Source organism: Gossypium hirsutum, chromosome D12 (assembly GCF_007990345.1).
Source record: "Gossypium hirsutum isolate 1008001.06 chromosome D12, Gossypium_hirsutum_v2.1, whole genome shotgun sequence".
Classification (NCBI taxonomy): Eukaryota; Viridiplantae; Streptophyta; class Magnoliopsida; order Malvales; family Malvaceae; genus Gossypium; species Gossypium hirsutum.
The window spans coordinates 6,814,240-6,832,305 of NC_053448.1; the positions used below are offsets into that span (position 1 = coordinate 6,814,240).

Consider the following 18,066-nt stretch of genomic DNA (forward strand, 5'->3'; position numbering starts at 1 on the left):
TACCAACAATATAAAGATTGATAACAAAAAAATAACAAGGCAAAAGGTTAACCAAAGCCATACCTAGAGTGGGTACAGACATGGGTAAAGTACACAACACTTGTTAAGGAGTAGCAAAGCATGGTCCAATTACTGTGTCAAAGGGTACATCAACGGAACTTGCAGCAATAGGAGCAGAAGCAACCCGTCTCTGTGACCATCCAAACAAGACAACAAAGCAAACTCTCTGAAGTAGCAAGAACGAGGCACGGTAACCTTTCGCCGGAGTATTTTGAGTTGAGCCCCCTCCTCTCTAAATTGTTTAAGATCTCTTTTGATGAGCCCCCAATGTTCAAACTGTTGAGCGGGGCCTGCTCAACATCAGCCTCCTCACTGCTTGAAACATTGTTTGGGGCGGTAGCCATTTCACCTACACAAAATCAAACAAAGTAGTTAAATCCCAATAGATGCATGTCAATAATAATTATGGAAATAATATATTTAAGTGATATTATGAGATAAAAAGCCCACGGGGTAGTCCTCCTCCATGTATCTATTGAACCACTCCTGCCTCCTTTAAACCCAATTCCTCAACTTAGAAATGTCAATACCAATGTTAATACCCTCGTAATCACCAACAAAGAAGTGTTGGGATTGCCCCTAACTATCACTGGATCCCTCATCAATATGCACCACCTCTTGAGGAGCATTAACAACCCTAGCAACTCTAGCTCCCCCTAAGCCAACAATGCCACCTACCCCTTCAATCAACCCACCACTCGTCAAAGGCAATTCCACCCCCACTTCCTCCTCGGAGAGCACCGCCTCAGCTTTGTTTCTTGGTGCTCCACTTACAATCAGGACACAACCTGTATGTCATAATGTACAACTAGAGCTCCTGGGTCACTCCAAAGAATAATCGGGTCACCTCTTCATCACAACCTTGAGGCCATGATTCCAAGTGATGTGGAATCCTTAGGGCCCCATTTTGAAAACCCTATTGCAGTCACTGTCTTTGTACCCATTGGGGATCACACCCATCAAACAATGCTTAAACATCTTTCTGACCATGACAACCCTGGAGACACCTAAGGGATTACCCTTTCGAAGGGCATTGAACAGTTTTGTCTTAAAGTTATCAACCAATTTTGGCTCAGACAAACACAGCTAGCTTGGAGGCAGTGACCACGTGGTTGGAATAGTGAGGTCATCGATGAACTTGTGCTCCACCAGGATATACTTGGAACGATCCGACCCCAACTTGTTCCCCTTTCCCAGTAGTAGATGCTCAATCCTCATACCTACCATTTGTTGAAACACAACATCCTAGGATGCTACCGATCATGGTTTGTCGAAGTGAAGTTGAACAAATTTTGAAATACCTTTAGATAGGGCACCTCATCTCTCTAATGACATGGTATAAGAAACCCAATCAAAATCCACCACGAGGCTCCAAGCAGTTGCCTAGGGGCCACTCTATATTAATTCAAGGTGAAAGCCAGCTTCCAAGGCATATAAGGGCAAATAGAACCCTAGTTTCCCACTGTCGTGTTTTGGCCCGCTGACGGTGCTTAATTCGTTCTCTATTTGAGGAATGTTAAACTCGAATTCATATTATGCATCAACAACCCCTTACATTGCAATAACTATCGCATCTCATTCTATCACAAACGGTTCTCTGCAGCATCTTTGCCTTCGATTTTCGTTGTCCCCTTTACCCACGCTACTACTAGCCTTTCCATCCCGATTTTCCCTAACCATACTCAACTAAAAGAAACCCTAAAAAGCAATATGGAACTAACAAACTTACTAAAAGTTACACTTAATGCTGGTCTCACCAACGTTGTTGATGTACAAACTCAAAACGAAGAAGGAAAAGTTTAAAACTTCGAAAAACTCAAGTCTGAGAAATTGGAAAACTTAGAAAAAAATTTCTATTTTGGCATGAAGCAGCATTAATGAACCCGAGCACTTTATAAACTTTTCTATCTAAAGAAGCTTCTAGAATACATTTCGACAAGCACCAATGAGAATTAAACACCTGGTGAGTTCAAACGTTGAAATGCCAATGGATCCTACGTATACCCCACCTGCAAATCCTCGTCATTTCAAAATTTAAAATTTAATTTAGAAGTAGTAATTCTCACTCAATCCTCAAACAACTTAACACTTGATAATGTCATTATCGAGGGAGGTTACTATATAATTTTACTTTAAACTGGGAGAATATTGTTATACCTTCACCCCTCGAGTATACATTTCGAATTTATTTTTTAAGAGGATTCTACCTAATTTTTGGACACACTATTCGAAAACACTCATTAACTTACATTTGTTTAAGCTTATGTGAATCAAATTTATTATCACTTATGATCTCATCTGTCATGTTCTATCTAAATGATTGAAAGTACGTTAATCTCCACCCTAGTTAAACTTATGATGACAAATCACTTGACTAATTTTCTTAAAATTGATAAAAATGTAACACATGACACTTCAAGATTAGAGCTAAGACTATAAAGCCTTTAGCTCTAACTAGAAAGGACTTATTTATTCTTTTTCTCTCTCTTCTCCTTAAACCTCTTAATCCAATCTCAATACCACCGTTGCTCAAACACCCTTTACGATGACTCTCCATCATCTACCAAATAAGGTGAAGCATCCAATTCCACCATTATCTCTGCCTTTCTAGATCCAAGCATCAACAAAGTTCTATTAAGAGCTTAAGTTAGCAAGCACTAAAGGTTAAGTTTTCTTTGCAATTTTCTTACTATTTTCATTCTAGAGTCCAAATTCTTTCTGGCAAAAAAAGCTTAAAAAGGAATTAAAGGTGCTATCTTGCCTTACAACCACAGATATTTCATTCTCATTTGCTTGGCAAAGAAAGCCAAAAGAGAGGAAGTAGGCAAGGAAGACTGAACTATAAATACGTGTCATTTTCTCTATCTTTCTCTAAATTTTCAAAGTTTTAAAAACTAGTTCATCCCTTCTTAGTATTTTAGCCTTCTTTTGTGCTTACAACTAGGCATTTTAATCACACTCCTTGCTAAACAAGCTTGGAGACACTCTTTCCAGAGAAAGTTGTCTCACAAAAGAAACATGGGTAAGGAAGTTCTGCACAAACAGAATTTCATGGATACAAAAGACATAAATCAAGTGCATCTTGGACATGAAAGGATATACTGTTTGGAAGGGATCCATGTTCAAGGGGAACAGACCACCGAATCTAGGGTGGCAAACATCTATATTTCAGGAGGGCAGATTGATTTTCAAGGAGCATAATGAGGTTCTAAGAATAAAAAAAAAAGGAGCATAATGATATCAATAGCAATCAAAGTTTGGTCCCTACAAGGAACCTTATGACAGTACAAAGGGGCAAAATCTTGAAGAGATCGAACCAACAGAAACAAGCCATGACATGATGAAGGATAAGGTGTTCTGTATGGCGGGAATGATAAGAGCTTTTCGGCAGTACCACTTATCAGGGAAGTACACTGTCAAAAACCGCTTTTCACCTACTTACAAATGGGGAGATTATGATTGCCTTTCAAGATTATCCTCTTTCTTCTAATGATCTTCCTTGTACATGAGATAGGGAAACGGATATAGACTGTCAACTTGCACACTTCCTCGTGTCATGAAGAGCAAGAGTCAGCAGACCACCTTTTTCTTTTCTGCAATCTCGCACGAGTAGCATGGTTTGGATCTAATATCAGCTTGTGAGTATTAGAACTACCCTAACAGAACGTGAGTATGATCCACCATAATTGGACAACTGAAAAGGAGTATAACATACCAGAGCAAATTGCGAGTCTATTATGGTGCATTTGACTTCAAAGTTTGAGAAACAGAAGGTTAACCCTATGGCAACTATTTATCAAGCAAAAGAGTTAGCATGTCAGTGGAGCAAGGCATTTAACGAGGAAACACATGCCCATGATACAAACAACCTGGTAGGAAAGAAGGCTCACCCGAACTTCACAATGCATTTTAACCATCATCAAGTTTACATGCCACGGCAGAAAGGAGAAATAAAAAGGGATATGGTTCGGCGTTCCATTTCAAAGATAAGAGAAATGCTAGTTTGAGCTCTTACTCTCTTTTTGAACACTAATCACATAACACTTGCAAAACTTTACCTACTACTCTAGGTTCTCTATTAGCAAAAAAGCTGAACGCCATTTATCTGCCATGCAAGCCAGCTGATAAATTGTTACAAATGGTTTTGCAGGGAGACAAGGGGAGAATGCATTGGAAGTATGATCTTCTCTTGTCGAGCATTAGCAAATTATGCAGCAATGTGATCTTCCAACAAAACACCAGCGATGACACCAGCAACTGGACGGAGTCAAGAAATAGGCAAGACAAGCAGCTCAAGGAACCATAATCATGTAGTGTCTGTTATCTGTTTTTTTCCCTTTTTTCAGTTCTAGGCAGTTTTTTGGATGCTTGTTCCGCTATCAGAAGAAAAAGAAAAAAGAGTACATGCTAAACCAGAAAGCAACATGATCCAATCCGAATAAAACAGGTGCTATAAAAGATCAGTTCATATGAGACTAACAACTAACATCATGTTTCTGTTTTCAGTTTCACCATAGATAAGTTTAATAAGATTTGTACAACAATACTAGACTGTTCTGCGAAAGAGGGAAAAAGGCAAAAGAGAGCAAAAAATGGAATAATTGACACGCCTTAACAACCAGTTTATTTTGCTTTATTGACATTATCACAATAAACAGATATCTGTTAAAACAGTTGTTCCTTCTTTTACCAATCTATACCCAATTCTCTTGAAAGGAAGAGTTTGTCAATGTACAAAATGACAGAACTGGATGCTGCAACATAGTGTTGCATTTGAATCCTCGCCGATGCCTCTGCAAGAAAAGGAAGTAGAGAATTAATATCAATGCATGTCAATACTTTTAAACAAAAGCTCACGTTCATTTTTCTGATTTTTCACCTCTCTCAGGTGAAGAAATCACTGAGAGGCCATTTCCCTTATGAGATGAAGACATTCATGACATGAAAGTTTAAGGCTATGCAATAGTTCAACTGATACAAATTCAAACTATGATTTTCCAAACATGAACAAAGACACATCTTCATCCAATCCTGAAGAATACATGTTGATGCAAATCAACCCCTAAGCTAAAGGCTGAACTGTATCCTTGTACAAATCTGTTATGAAATTGTTACATATCCCTGGAGAATGCAGACAGGTTTTGTATGTCTATGCTAGACAGGTTTCGCTTTGTGCCACCAAACCACGTTCCAATGGATGCACCATTTTCAACCATGAGCTAATCGAAACAGAAGTAAATATTTGCAACAAGTTCATTACTTAAGAGTTATTTGATAACTAAAGCAAAATCATACATCCACTTACCATCTTCATTTAGTTTCTTCATTAGCTGTGCCTTTGTAGGGAGGGCATACATCCCAGCAGCTACAGCTTTCCTGATTGCCCAGCCGTGGTGGGGTGCAAATACCTGTGCATAGGCCTTGGAAGCTGGATCTTTTAAGGAATCCCCCCTGTCAAGGAAATATTTGATGAGTTCTAAAATTTGGGACTATAAATGAACCAAGCATGAACGAACAGACTTCTATTCATGTCAGTTTATTTATATCTAAGCTTGTTCAAGTTCAATTGGTATTCATTAAGAATTTCAAAATTATATTCATGTTTGTGTACTTGATTATATATGTTCATCTTCACGCTTTTAAGTTTAACAAACATGTTCATGAACAATGTTAATGAGTAATAAACAAAGAGACAACAAATAAACATATCTTATCTGTTAGATATAAAATAATCAAATATAATATTAATAATTACATTATAAATAAAATAAGCACAAAAACAATAATATTATTAATTATTAATAATCAAACAATAAACTAGTTTTAAATAATTTATTAAACAAGCTTTAAGCAAACATAAATGAGCTTGTTCATGAATATAAATGAACTGAACAAGCTTTATTTGTTTTCGGTTGTTTAATAAACAAGCCTCAAAATTCCCTTCATGTTTGTTTATTTAGCTTGATAAACAAACATAAACAAAGAGAAACTGAATTGTTTATGAACCATTCATCGAACACTCTAATCATTTACATCCCTACTAAAATCTCATTCAACAACTTCAACTTCAAATTTAATCACAGTCTGTTTATATCTGCAAGTCTTGACCATCACTTGCTTGTTTTGTACCTCCAAATATCCCTATACAGTTAACCATAAAGATCACTACATAATAATGTTAATGTGGCAAACTAGCATTAAAAGGTGCATAATTAACCATAAACATAAAGGTCACTGCAGAACAATGCTAATATACCAGGCAAATTAGCATTCAAAGGAGCATCAGCTACTATTGTCTGAACTTAACAATAGAACTTTGCTTGATCATTCCGCTTAGAATTCTTAAGAAACACAAAGTGGCTCCAAAGATCTAGTAAAACTTCTCTCAAAAGAGAAAAAGTTTCTAGAAAAATTATGTACAAAGCCTGCAGCAAATGATAGAAGCTCTGACAGAAGATTATAGAAAAGGCATATGCTTCTATTCCATGTAACATGGTTTATAGTAAAGACTTAACTAAAAAATGGTTTTATTGGGAGCTCATTGAAAACAATGATAATCAACAAAGCCAGTCCTAATTAATTAGATGCAATAATATTACAGAACACAGAAGAGGCATGTAACCTAGTTCACTTGGCACACCCTAATGACAATGTTCTTTGAAAATAGTACTCACTACTCAGCACTCCAAACTTGCCAGAAATGTAGCACAATATATAGGTTGCGTGACCTATAACAAAGAAAATCTGGAGCAGCTAGCCAAGATATGTAAATTCATGACAAGCCACAGAGCTAATCCCCAAAAAAGTGGCAAGATTCTTAGGTTTACTTCACTTATGGGATGTCCTAGTGTCACACCCTAAAAATGGTGCATGCCATGGTAATATTACCATAGAACGATGCTCTATAATGTAGAGCTAAATTCCAAAGTAGTGTGAGGCCTTCTTGATAGACAGAAAACTGATATCTACCAGTATCCAAAGAATAATCTACAACCCAAGTTATACAAAATGAGAGCTTAAGAGTCAATTGTACAAAAAAAAATTTAGAGCATTAATAACACAAGAAAAAGAATTGAATTAAAAAGGCTATATTAGACCCCAAGTTAAACTCTTAGCTACCAATGTTCTAGATTCCTCCATCTATATATCTGAAAGAAAAGGTGAAGATAAAGGGATGACCAACTATTGCTCAAGGTCATTATTGTGGATAGTAAGGTCATTAGCAGCACAATTGAGTTATAACAAATTGGAAACAGCTTAACAATTTAGTTTCAATTGAGTATGCGTATTGAGGTTCTTAGTTCTTACTCTGTAGCCAGAATTTGTTCAAAGAGTACCCTGACCATGTCAAGCCCACGTTTCACTCTCAAAAGGTTTCTTGTATGGCTCCCAGCTTTCCTCACACAATTCCCTTCTATATCCCTATCAAGCACTACTTTTAGCGTTGCAATAGACTTTGACGCCTCTGCAAGATCACCAACCTGTTACACCAAAACCAATGATTATAGATAGGAGTTCAATTTGTTTAAATTTAATGAATCAAACGTTTTAGATTGAAGGAATCACCGAAACTTCGCACCTTTGCAACGTAATCCATTTCCGCGAACTTGAAGGCGATGCCTAAACAACCAAAGAGAGGAGAAACGAAAGAACATGCGCGTGAAAAAGGGGCCACCTCCATATCCGCCGTTTGCGAGTTTACCGTAGCGGCAAGTTCCTTGAAGGCATCGGCCATTTTTCTCAGTATCTTTTCGTTCTCCGAATTCGCCATTGCTGATCTGTGTATGTGGTTCTAGAAGTTAAATACTTTGTCCGTGGGTATGGTCAATTTGGAGAAGGAAGGTTCTTTGCTGCGCTTGGACGCAGGGAATACAGCGGAAGGGGTACGAGAATGCTTAGGGGTTTGTTTGGCGGTATATTCTGCTCTAGATTTAGGACTGTTCGACGCTTGGTTTTGGAGTTTGTACAGCTCAGCTTCTTTCAGCGTGTAGCTTGGTCCTCTCCACGTGATCTCCCTTAATCCGCGTGCGTCTATGCTTTTTAGCCTTTAAGTACATGAATGTTATTGTTGCCCACTTCATAGGGTGTAGATCCAACATGTGGAATGTTTAGCTTACCGTCGGGTCAATCTATATATCTGATTAATTTGGGTGAATTTCGAATCAATATTTTAAGTTTATTTTAGGTTAATTTATTTTTTTTGAGTTTAATCTAATATAAGATACAAGCTATTTGCATATTTTAGATTTGACTCTTATAATTAATAAAGTTCATATTTTGAGTTAGATCAATTATTGGTATATAATATAATTTAAATTATTTAAAATATTACTATTATTTTTTTACGAAAGGCCTTGCAGGCATTGAGAAATTAAACCTCATAAATAATTTAATTGTTTTTATTTTTATTTCAATCACACTGATACTCTAAGTTGACCTGCTCGTATCAATGCACATGTCACTACTCTCGTGTTTTAACATATATCAATTGAGTTATTTCAAATTCTTATAGCATTGCCAAGCAATCTTTCTCAAAATAAACGGATAAATTTAATCACTCTTTTTGAAAATAAAAATCTATCTCTATAATACTAAAAATTGAAAAAATAAAAAAAAATCAATTATAATGTTAATTATTTCTATTAATAGACTACAAGAAACAATTTAATTCCTATTACAATTTAGCCTGAAATTAAGCAAATAAATCTTCTATTGCTTTCATATTTTCTTTGTTCTTTATTATCTCCATATCTCTTTATTTTATAACACGTTATCAGCACAATCTTGCTCAAAGTGATGTCCCTTTTATCAACGATTAAATTTATCCTTCATGATTTTTAATATCTTTGACGACAAGATGCAAAGTTTTTACAAGAAGTTTCTTTTATTTAATGTTTCATATCTGATTACTATTTTTCATTTTTCTTTCATTATACATTATCATTGTTTTAATTAACTTATTTTAATTTTTTTTCTTAAGGATGGTGAAAGATTTGATACCGTTATTTATATGAAATCGAGAAGTAAGATTCACTCTTAAAGTTTACTTTTTGATATTTGCTTGGGGATGATCTTTTTTTTTATCATCACAAAGGATGTTTATAATCACTACTTCTCATCCATGGTAACGTAAGTCAATCTAATAAACTTCTTTTGAAATTTAATTTGATTTCTATTAAAAAGTTAAATTTATATAATTCACTATCCATATCTCTATAAATTTATAAAACCCTTTACACATTTAGTTATTGGGATTTTTATGTGGAGATAAATATTTTTTTCATTTTTAATATAATTGATTGGTTTAATTTTGATTTTGATTAAGATATATGATTATTGCGGAATATAAGTAAAAATACTTACTTGTCATGAACTTTGGGATATTCACCCTGTCTGTGATAATTTTATATCAGTGTAAAATTTGAGATGAAATTATGTCATAAGAGGTGGTGGTTAGAAAATGTTTATGCTTAAACTTTTATAGCTGTAAAGTTATTTTAATTTGACATTATAATATTTTGTATTTTGTTGTGGTATGATATATAATATATATTATTTAACCACAATGATTTATTAGTGACAAGAATTTATTATTTGTTATGTTTTATACCTATTCATTGTATTTTTATATGAATAAATAAATAAATTAAGCATTCATTAAGGTTATACAATAAAATGATTATATGCTCCTAAAGAGCTGAAATTGCATCAAACTGTAAAAAGCTCTTTAAGAGCTTATATTTTAGCTCATTGTGATGCAAAATTTTATAAAATATAATATTATTTTTCTGATCAAGAAGATATATGTTGAATAAAACATTCATGTGTTTTACATTAAAACCATATATATAAATAACTTGCGATACTCATGTATTTGTATTATATATATTTCCCAAGGAATATATTACACTATATGATTGAAATATCTAATGTGCTCTTACAGTAGCAATATTGTGAAAATGACTTTAACAATATTTTCGAACGATCTCATACATTCTAGTGGCTAAGCAAAATAATAAGTTACCAAATGAAAAGCTATGAAATTCTTCCCACTAGTTTTGCTTCATTCTCTGAAGTGAATGTAGCAGTACATTACAATTATGAAAAATAAAAATATAAAGATCATGATTGTTGTTGTAATTGAGGATGTGATTAGAGACTAATCATGACAATATGAATAGATAAATTTTGATTTGAAATCTAGCATGTTTTGCGATGGTGATTATGAAATAAAGAATCAATAGAGGTGTTTAGAAGTCTATCCTACTAGATTTATTGCATTCCCTGAAGTGAATGCAAATATAAAGAAAATAAAAGATATAATTATGGACCACTAAAAGTGAGAACATAGTAATAAATAAGGGGATAATAAGAGTTCTCAAGATAACTCTTTAGAGGGTAAAGATAACTTATGTTATCAGTGTGATATGAAAGGTTATTGGCCACATATGTGGCATATACCAAAATATTTTGTTTCTGTTAATATTTTTTGAGGAATGATATGATAATGTAGTAATAAATTCTATTATTATTGATAGAAAGTATTTATTGTATTTGGTACTAAAACAAACAAATACTATTCCAATATTTTATAATACAAAACCAGTCGAAAGCTCTAGAAGAGCTAATATATTAATATCTTGTGATGGTTAATCCATTGGTTTTAAAAGATATTTATAATGTATCTTATATTGAAATTGTGAATGGGGAAAATATTATATTTCATATGAATCACTATTGCTATAAATATCTATTTTGAAAAGATGAAAAAGAAAGGATTGGGTTATTAATTTATATTATAATCTTTGTGGTTTTCTTTTGTCATCATTCCCATTAAGGGGTTGAAAGCAAAATATTTAACTTTGAAAGATCTATTTATAAGTAATAAAATATGATAATTCTATCTAAAACTCGTTTTGGTTGGATGTGCCTAAAGTTGCAAAAATTTTTTTAGATATTTGAAGATTTTGACATATTCCTTGAATCGAATATTGCATATAATTGTTTGGAAATTATATTTATTTTGTTGACTTAGTGACATTATAATATTCACATTGATTTAAAAATTTCCAATAGTGAATGTCACAATAGCACTTATATGTGGATATAAAGTAAAAGGAATGATAGTAAAATTATTAATTTGTTACAATTTAGTACAATTAAAACACATGTTAAAGTAAACTATAAGTTTACTGATATAAAAGCATTTACTACTTGGTATGACTAGTTAGACGATCATGGATCATATATGACGCGAAAATTAATTGAGAATTCATATGGGCATCTATTAAAGAACCAGAAGATTCTTTAATTTAAAGAATTCTCATTTGTTGCTTATTCTCAATAAAAATTGGTTCTTAGAAACTCACTAGCTAAAGTTAAGATTTAATGTCTTGCATTTCTGAAATGAATATGGCCCATTCATCCACCATATGGATGGTTTTGATATTATATGATTTTGGTAGATGCATCTTCAAAATAATCACATAGGTGTTATCAATTTGAAACCTGTCGTTTGTAAGATTACTTGTTTAAATAATTAATTTCAGATCATGCAATTAAGACAATTCATCTTGCTAATGCTAGTGGGTTTATATCTCAATCTTTTATTGATTGAGTTTGAAAAACTTTTGTAAAAGTTTGCGCATAATGATTTAGAGAAATTATTGATTGAACACCTCTGATTAATGTCTAAACCATTACTTAAGAGAACTAAACTTCTTATTTCAACATAAGTTATGTTGATTTATGTGTTGTAAATAAGTTATAAATACTCCCCATTACAATTGATTTTTAATTAAGAGCTAAATATTTCTCATATTTAAATTTTTGTATGTGCGTATATGTTCCAATTACTCCACCACAACGCACAAAAATGAGTGAATCCTCAAAGAAAGTTGGGAATATATATTAATTACAAGTTTCTTTTATATTATTAGATGTTTTGAATGCATTGGAGATTCAATTATGACATAATTTGTGATTACAATTTTGATTCGATAGTTTTCCCGACATTCGGGGGAGAGAAAAATAAATTGTAATGAGTTAGGGGGAGAGAAATTTGAACTAGAAGTTCAATAAGGATAACTCATTACAAGTTAACTGTTAGATGTATTTACAAGCTTAATGAGAATAACCAAGTGTTATATGTTATCTAAAATTTTAATTTGAATCAAAGTCCCAATAGGACAATCAGTTAGAATAAATAATAGATTGATCAGTTCCAAAGATAAAAATTCTTCTAAATGGTCATATGGTGTAGGCGGGTGCTCCAGAAGAGAACTAAGACATAACTAATAAGTAAAACTCCAGAAAAGATTCAGGTACTTGAAACTGAATTTTAAAATAATGAAAATAAGAGATCTCGATAAGTTATGTCAATTTGAAAAAAATGTGGAACCGAATAATAAAAGTGGTCGACAATGATTTTGCATTATTATTATTATTGAAATAATGAAATAAAAGTAGGATCTTGAATAAATCTATTGAGAAATATAGATATAGAATAAATTAATCAAAATAGAAAGACGCAACTCAAGTATAATTAAATTTGTGGAGTTTTTAGACCAGTAGTCCAAATATCTAAAGGAATAAAGCCAGTAAGGATGCAATTGAAGTAGTTTTGCAAAAGCAGAATAAAAATATGAAGTTTTCCGCTAAGTTCTGACATTGATTATGAAATATATCTTTATATCATACTTTCTGAAATATAGATTTTTTTTTCGACTATCTGTCTTCATACTCATGAATAGACATGCTTAAATACATACAACTCAAATCTCATATAGATAAATCAGTTCACTCTAATAAAACAATTGAGTTGATTTCAACTATCGAACATTAACATATCAAAGTACTCTTTTCTTCATGCTGAGAATGCAACTCAAACACACAATCTTTCAACATTCTTTTAGCATGCAAATCACTAGAGTCACCACATTTTAGCTCTGGAATTTCATCGTAACAAAATAATACACTTTCTAAATACGCATGCAAAATAGAACAATAACGATCACAAACCAGTCAATCTAATAGGGTTTTTGTCTGACATCATAATTAGCTAACATTCTCATAACATAAGAACTTCATTAGAAACTGAATAATTATACACATAACTCAGAGGATAAAAGAATATATATAAGACTTAACATTTATCATCAATGTAATACCATCGTAACCACCTAGTTCATTCATATATTTTCTCACATATAGGGGTCACACGCCCATGTGTCTACCAGTATAGAAAAAAAATCAGGCTATTTTCCAAGCTTTATTTCTCACCCATTTGATCTTTTAACTTCACTATTTGTTCACTTTATAGCCATATCAATAATCATCATTTTCTTGTATTTCAAATAAATACATGTAACCAGAAATAAGCATGCAAATCATTACTTCTTTTTGTCAATCACAATTTCAAATGGCAGATTCATGTAAATGAGCTCAATATCATTATTTGTTTAATTTCTGTCACTTACATTCACATACACATATTAACATAACCTGACAAACATAATCTTTGAATGGTGAGATCACATAATTGAGCTCAATTTCACTGTTCAATATGTTTTATCACATAAAATTTGCTTAACACTTACCATAATTTGTCAAATTAGAGAACGTCTTACGGAATTGAGTACTTCGTTTTCTCGATGCCATAGTCCAACTATGGTCTTACACGTAATCACAAATCACATACCGATGCCATAGCCCAGCTATGGTCTTACACGGAATCACATATCACTTACCGATGCCATATCCCAGCTATGGTCTTACACGGAATCACATAATCACATGTTCACATGTTGACATGGTCAAACCATGGTCTTTTCGGTCAATTCATCACATATCACTGAACGAAAGTACTCATTCCTGCGTTCTACTCAATTTGACTTTTTAGTTCTTTTTTTTCTTTTCTTATTCATATACTTAAGTATCATTTTCAACATTATCGAAATTAGCTTAGTTGAGAAAGCATTCATGTTTATGAATAAAACAAATCTCACCAGAGTCGAGAGATATCACACTATCACAAGTTATATAATGGCATGTATTTCCAAACTTCACATATGCTACGTTCGGTCTGAGAACCGACTAAACCGTGGCTCTGATACCACTAAATGTAACACCCCTTACCCGTATCCAACACCGGAATAGGGTACGAGGCATTACCAAAACACATACACTTGTAAACGTATTTAACCGAGTTATAAAATTTCAACTAAATTAAAACTTTCAAAATAATTAGAATGCTTCTATAACTTTTCACAATATATCCTCAAAATATTATAATCATAATAATTAGGGCCTACGAGACCCGGTACATACTCATACAATTCAATGCTTCATTTCCATTTCATTTAATTCGCAATTTCTCATGCTCACAATTTAGATCATATCACTAGCAATTTCCATTTAATTCACGTACAATTCAATGTCACTAAGTTTAACACTAATACGTATTTACCATTTAACTCAACGTTTATCGATTATATCATTCAATAACACATTTATGAAATTCTTAATTTTGCAATGAAAATATCACTTTAGCTTAAATAACAACATCATCCTGGTATAAATACACTACCACTTATTCATTTACTTTAATTCATTTGGGCCCATTTGTCACTTACCATCCTTAATCAAATTAGGGAACGGTTACGGAAAATTGAGTACTTCACTTTCACTTTGCCATAGTATAACTATGGTCTTACGTATGATCACTTATCACTTGTCCCTGATCAGATAAATGTAGCCACTTATCACTTTGTTTCTTGATCAGATAAGTGTAGCCACTTATCACTTTGTCTCTTGATCAGATAAGTGTAGCTAAAGCTATCACTTATCACTTTTCACTTGTCACTTGATCAGATAAGTGTAGCCGAAACTATCACTTATCACTTTGTCTCTTGATCAGATAAGTATAGCCGAAGCTATCACTTATCACTTTCCACTTGTCACTTGATCAGATAAGTGTAGCCGAAGCTATCACTTATCACTTTCCACATAAGTGTAGCCGAAGCCATCACTTATCACTTTCCACTTGTCACTTGATCAGATAAGTGTAGCCGAAGCTATCACCTATCACTTTGTCACTTGATCAGAAGTACTCAAATCCGGCGTTCCGCTCAATTTGATCATTTATTCAATTTTCGCATTTTTATTTTATTCTCATTTCATCAATAAATATATCTCATCATACATTACATGACTCATGAAATTAACATTTAATCATTAAATTTCGGCCATATGAACTTACTATTTCATTATCTTACCACACTTGTTTCCTATGCACATCACACAAGATATAAACATATCATTCAACCATAGTCACAAGCTAGTATATTTAAACATAACTCTTTTTGGAACTAACCACATGATAAACCATTCATGAAATTATTTCATGCCAAATCATATACCAAATATACGATACACACATACTATGAAACTTCATTTTCACACATGAGCTTAAACCAAAACCAATAATGCACAAATATAAGCATTATTTCTATTTCATCGTTTATCAATTATAATCAAGCATATGACCAATTATACACAAATCATTCATATACTTCCCAATTTTCCTCCTCCTCCTCTCCATTCCACATCCTTAATGTGTATAACACACTTAAACAACATTAGCTATAATTTCACTATTCACTCACATGTATATTTAAAGCTGTTTATCCGAGTCAGAGTCACTAAATTATTTTTATCCGGAGCTACAGAGCTCCAAATTAAGATCCGTTAATTTTCTCTGAAACTAGACTCACATACCTTCTTACCATAAAATTTTCAGAATTTTTAGTTCAGCCAAATAGTACAGTTTATTCTTTAAAGTTTCCCCTGTTTTGCTCTCTGACAGTTCCGACCACTCTTCACTAAAAATTAATTATCTAATTGTACAGAATTTGAATGATATTTATATTGGTTTATTCTGAAAATAGACTCATTAAGGATTCTAATCATATAAATTATAACTCATAATCATTTTTGTACAATTTTTAATGATTTTCCAAATTCAGAACAGGGGAACCCGAATTCATTCTGACATTGTCTCACAAAATCTATTATATCTCATGATTTAAAATTTCATTACTTACACCGTTTCTTCTATGAGAAACTAGACTCAATAAGCTTTAATTTCATATTTTATTCACCCTCTAATTCAATTCCCACAATTTTTGGTGATTTTTCAAAGTCAGACCACTGCTGCTGCCCAAAACTGTTTAGTGTAATATATTGATTACCAATTTGACTCTAAACTTTTAATACATGATAATTTCGTCCCTAGGCTTGGAAAATGAAATTCTTGCAATATAATCCTTGATTCAAGCCTAGTATTTCTCATACATATCAATAAAAGCCCATAGATTCCATGAAATTTTAGAATTTCTCCATGATTTCAATACTTTTCAATTTAATCCCTAAAACATGTTTTCATTTAAAATTCTTTAATAAAACACCTTTAAACATCCATTAACATTTGAAGCCAAAATATGGAATACCAGCTCCAAACCCTCTTCCATGGCTGTCTCCCACCGAAATTTCAAGAAGAAACGGTCTTGAAATGCTTAAAATAAAATTTGGCCACATAAACTTTATTGTAATTCCAATTTTGTCCTTAATACATAAAAATCTTAGATTTTTTTAACGGTATGTCATCTCAGCCCCTAAATTGGTCCATTTTCTCTTTTAGTCCTTCCTTATTTAATTGTTAAGCTATTTAATCACTTTAGCAAGTTTTGCATCTTTTCAATTTAGTCCTTTTTAATTAATTAACTGCCAAAACATTAAAATTTTCTGACGAAACTTTAACACTACCATATTGACACTCCGTAAATATTTATAAAAATATTTACGGCTCGGTTTATAATATCGAAGTCTCGATACCTCTTTTTCTCAATTTCTTGACTTAATAATTTTTTATAAAATACACATTACTAATTTAAAAATCTCTTAAAAATCATATTTGGCTCGTAATTATTGATAATAAAATTTACGAACTTATTTTCTGAATTTGGTGATCTCGTACCACAGTTTTCGACATTTTTGAAAATCGGGCTATTACACACCGTGGAAGAAAATACTCAGATTCGGTCGTAAAGGCAAATTGAGTCCAAGATTCATTGGACCGTATGAGATTATAGAGCGTGTCGGACCGGTTGCTTATAGATTGATGTTACCACCTGAATTAGAAAAGATTCACAATGTATTTCATGTTTCGATGCTCGGGAGATACCGATCTGACCCTTCACATGTAATTAGTCCGACAGAGATTGAAATTAACTCTGATATGTCATATGAAGAAGAACCGATTAGCATTCTGGCTCGTGAGATCAAAGAATTACGGAATAAGAAAATTCCGTTAGTTAAAGTATTGTGGCATAAACACGGAGTTGAAGAAGCAACTTGGGAGTCAGAAGATACGATGAAAGAGCGTTATCCAAACCTGTTCACCGGTAAGAATTTTCGGGGACGAAAATCCCTAAAGGGGGAGAGTTGTAACAACCTGGTTTTGACCCTAATCGGAACAGTGGTTTCGGGACCACAAATTCGAATTAGAAAAATATTATTAATATTATTTTGCGTGTTTATTTTGTGTGCATTTGATTGTGTGAAATTTTCGTGTTTTAATTTCGTCGTTTAAGTGTCCGATTTAATAAAAGGGCTTAATCGCGTAAAATGAAAATTTAGGGGTTAATTATAAAAGCACTTAATTGTTGTTGTCTTTATAACTTAGAGGTTTTATTATGCAAATAGTCCATTATGTAAGTTAGTGGGTGGCAAAGGACTAATGTAACCTTATTATATATGTTATATATATATGTAAAGGTTAATATAGTAAATTAAAAATAAAGCTAATATATGTTTAATATAACAAATTAAAAGGGCCATGTTCTTCATCTTGGCCGAATATAGAAAAGAAAAAGAAAGGAAAATAGAACAACAAAGTTCGACTATCTTTAGGTCTAATTAAGGTATGTTTTTGCTTCGGTTTTTGAT

At 32.7% G+C, this 18,066-nt stretch overlaps 1 protein-coding gene across 1 annotated transcript; it reads right to left on the reverse strand.

The window, feature by feature from the left end:
• Window positions 1-4,530: 4,530 nt before the first annotated feature.
• LOC107945205 (accelerated cell death 11) lies at window positions 4,531-8,078 on the reverse strand. The gene is made up of 4 exons (XM_016879088.2): window positions 7,640-8,078; window positions 7,369-7,541; window positions 5,366-5,511; window positions 4,531-4,853 (listed from the first exon to the last, which is right to left on the reverse strand). The coding sequence occupies exons 1-4, from the start codon at window positions 7,829-7,831 to the stop codon at window positions 4,747-4,749; spliced, it is 618 nt and encodes a 205-aa protein (XP_016734577.1). The 5' UTR covers window positions 7,832-8,078; the 3' UTR covers window positions 4,531-4,746.
• Between the last annotated feature and the right edge of the window lie 9,988 nt (window positions 8,079-18,066).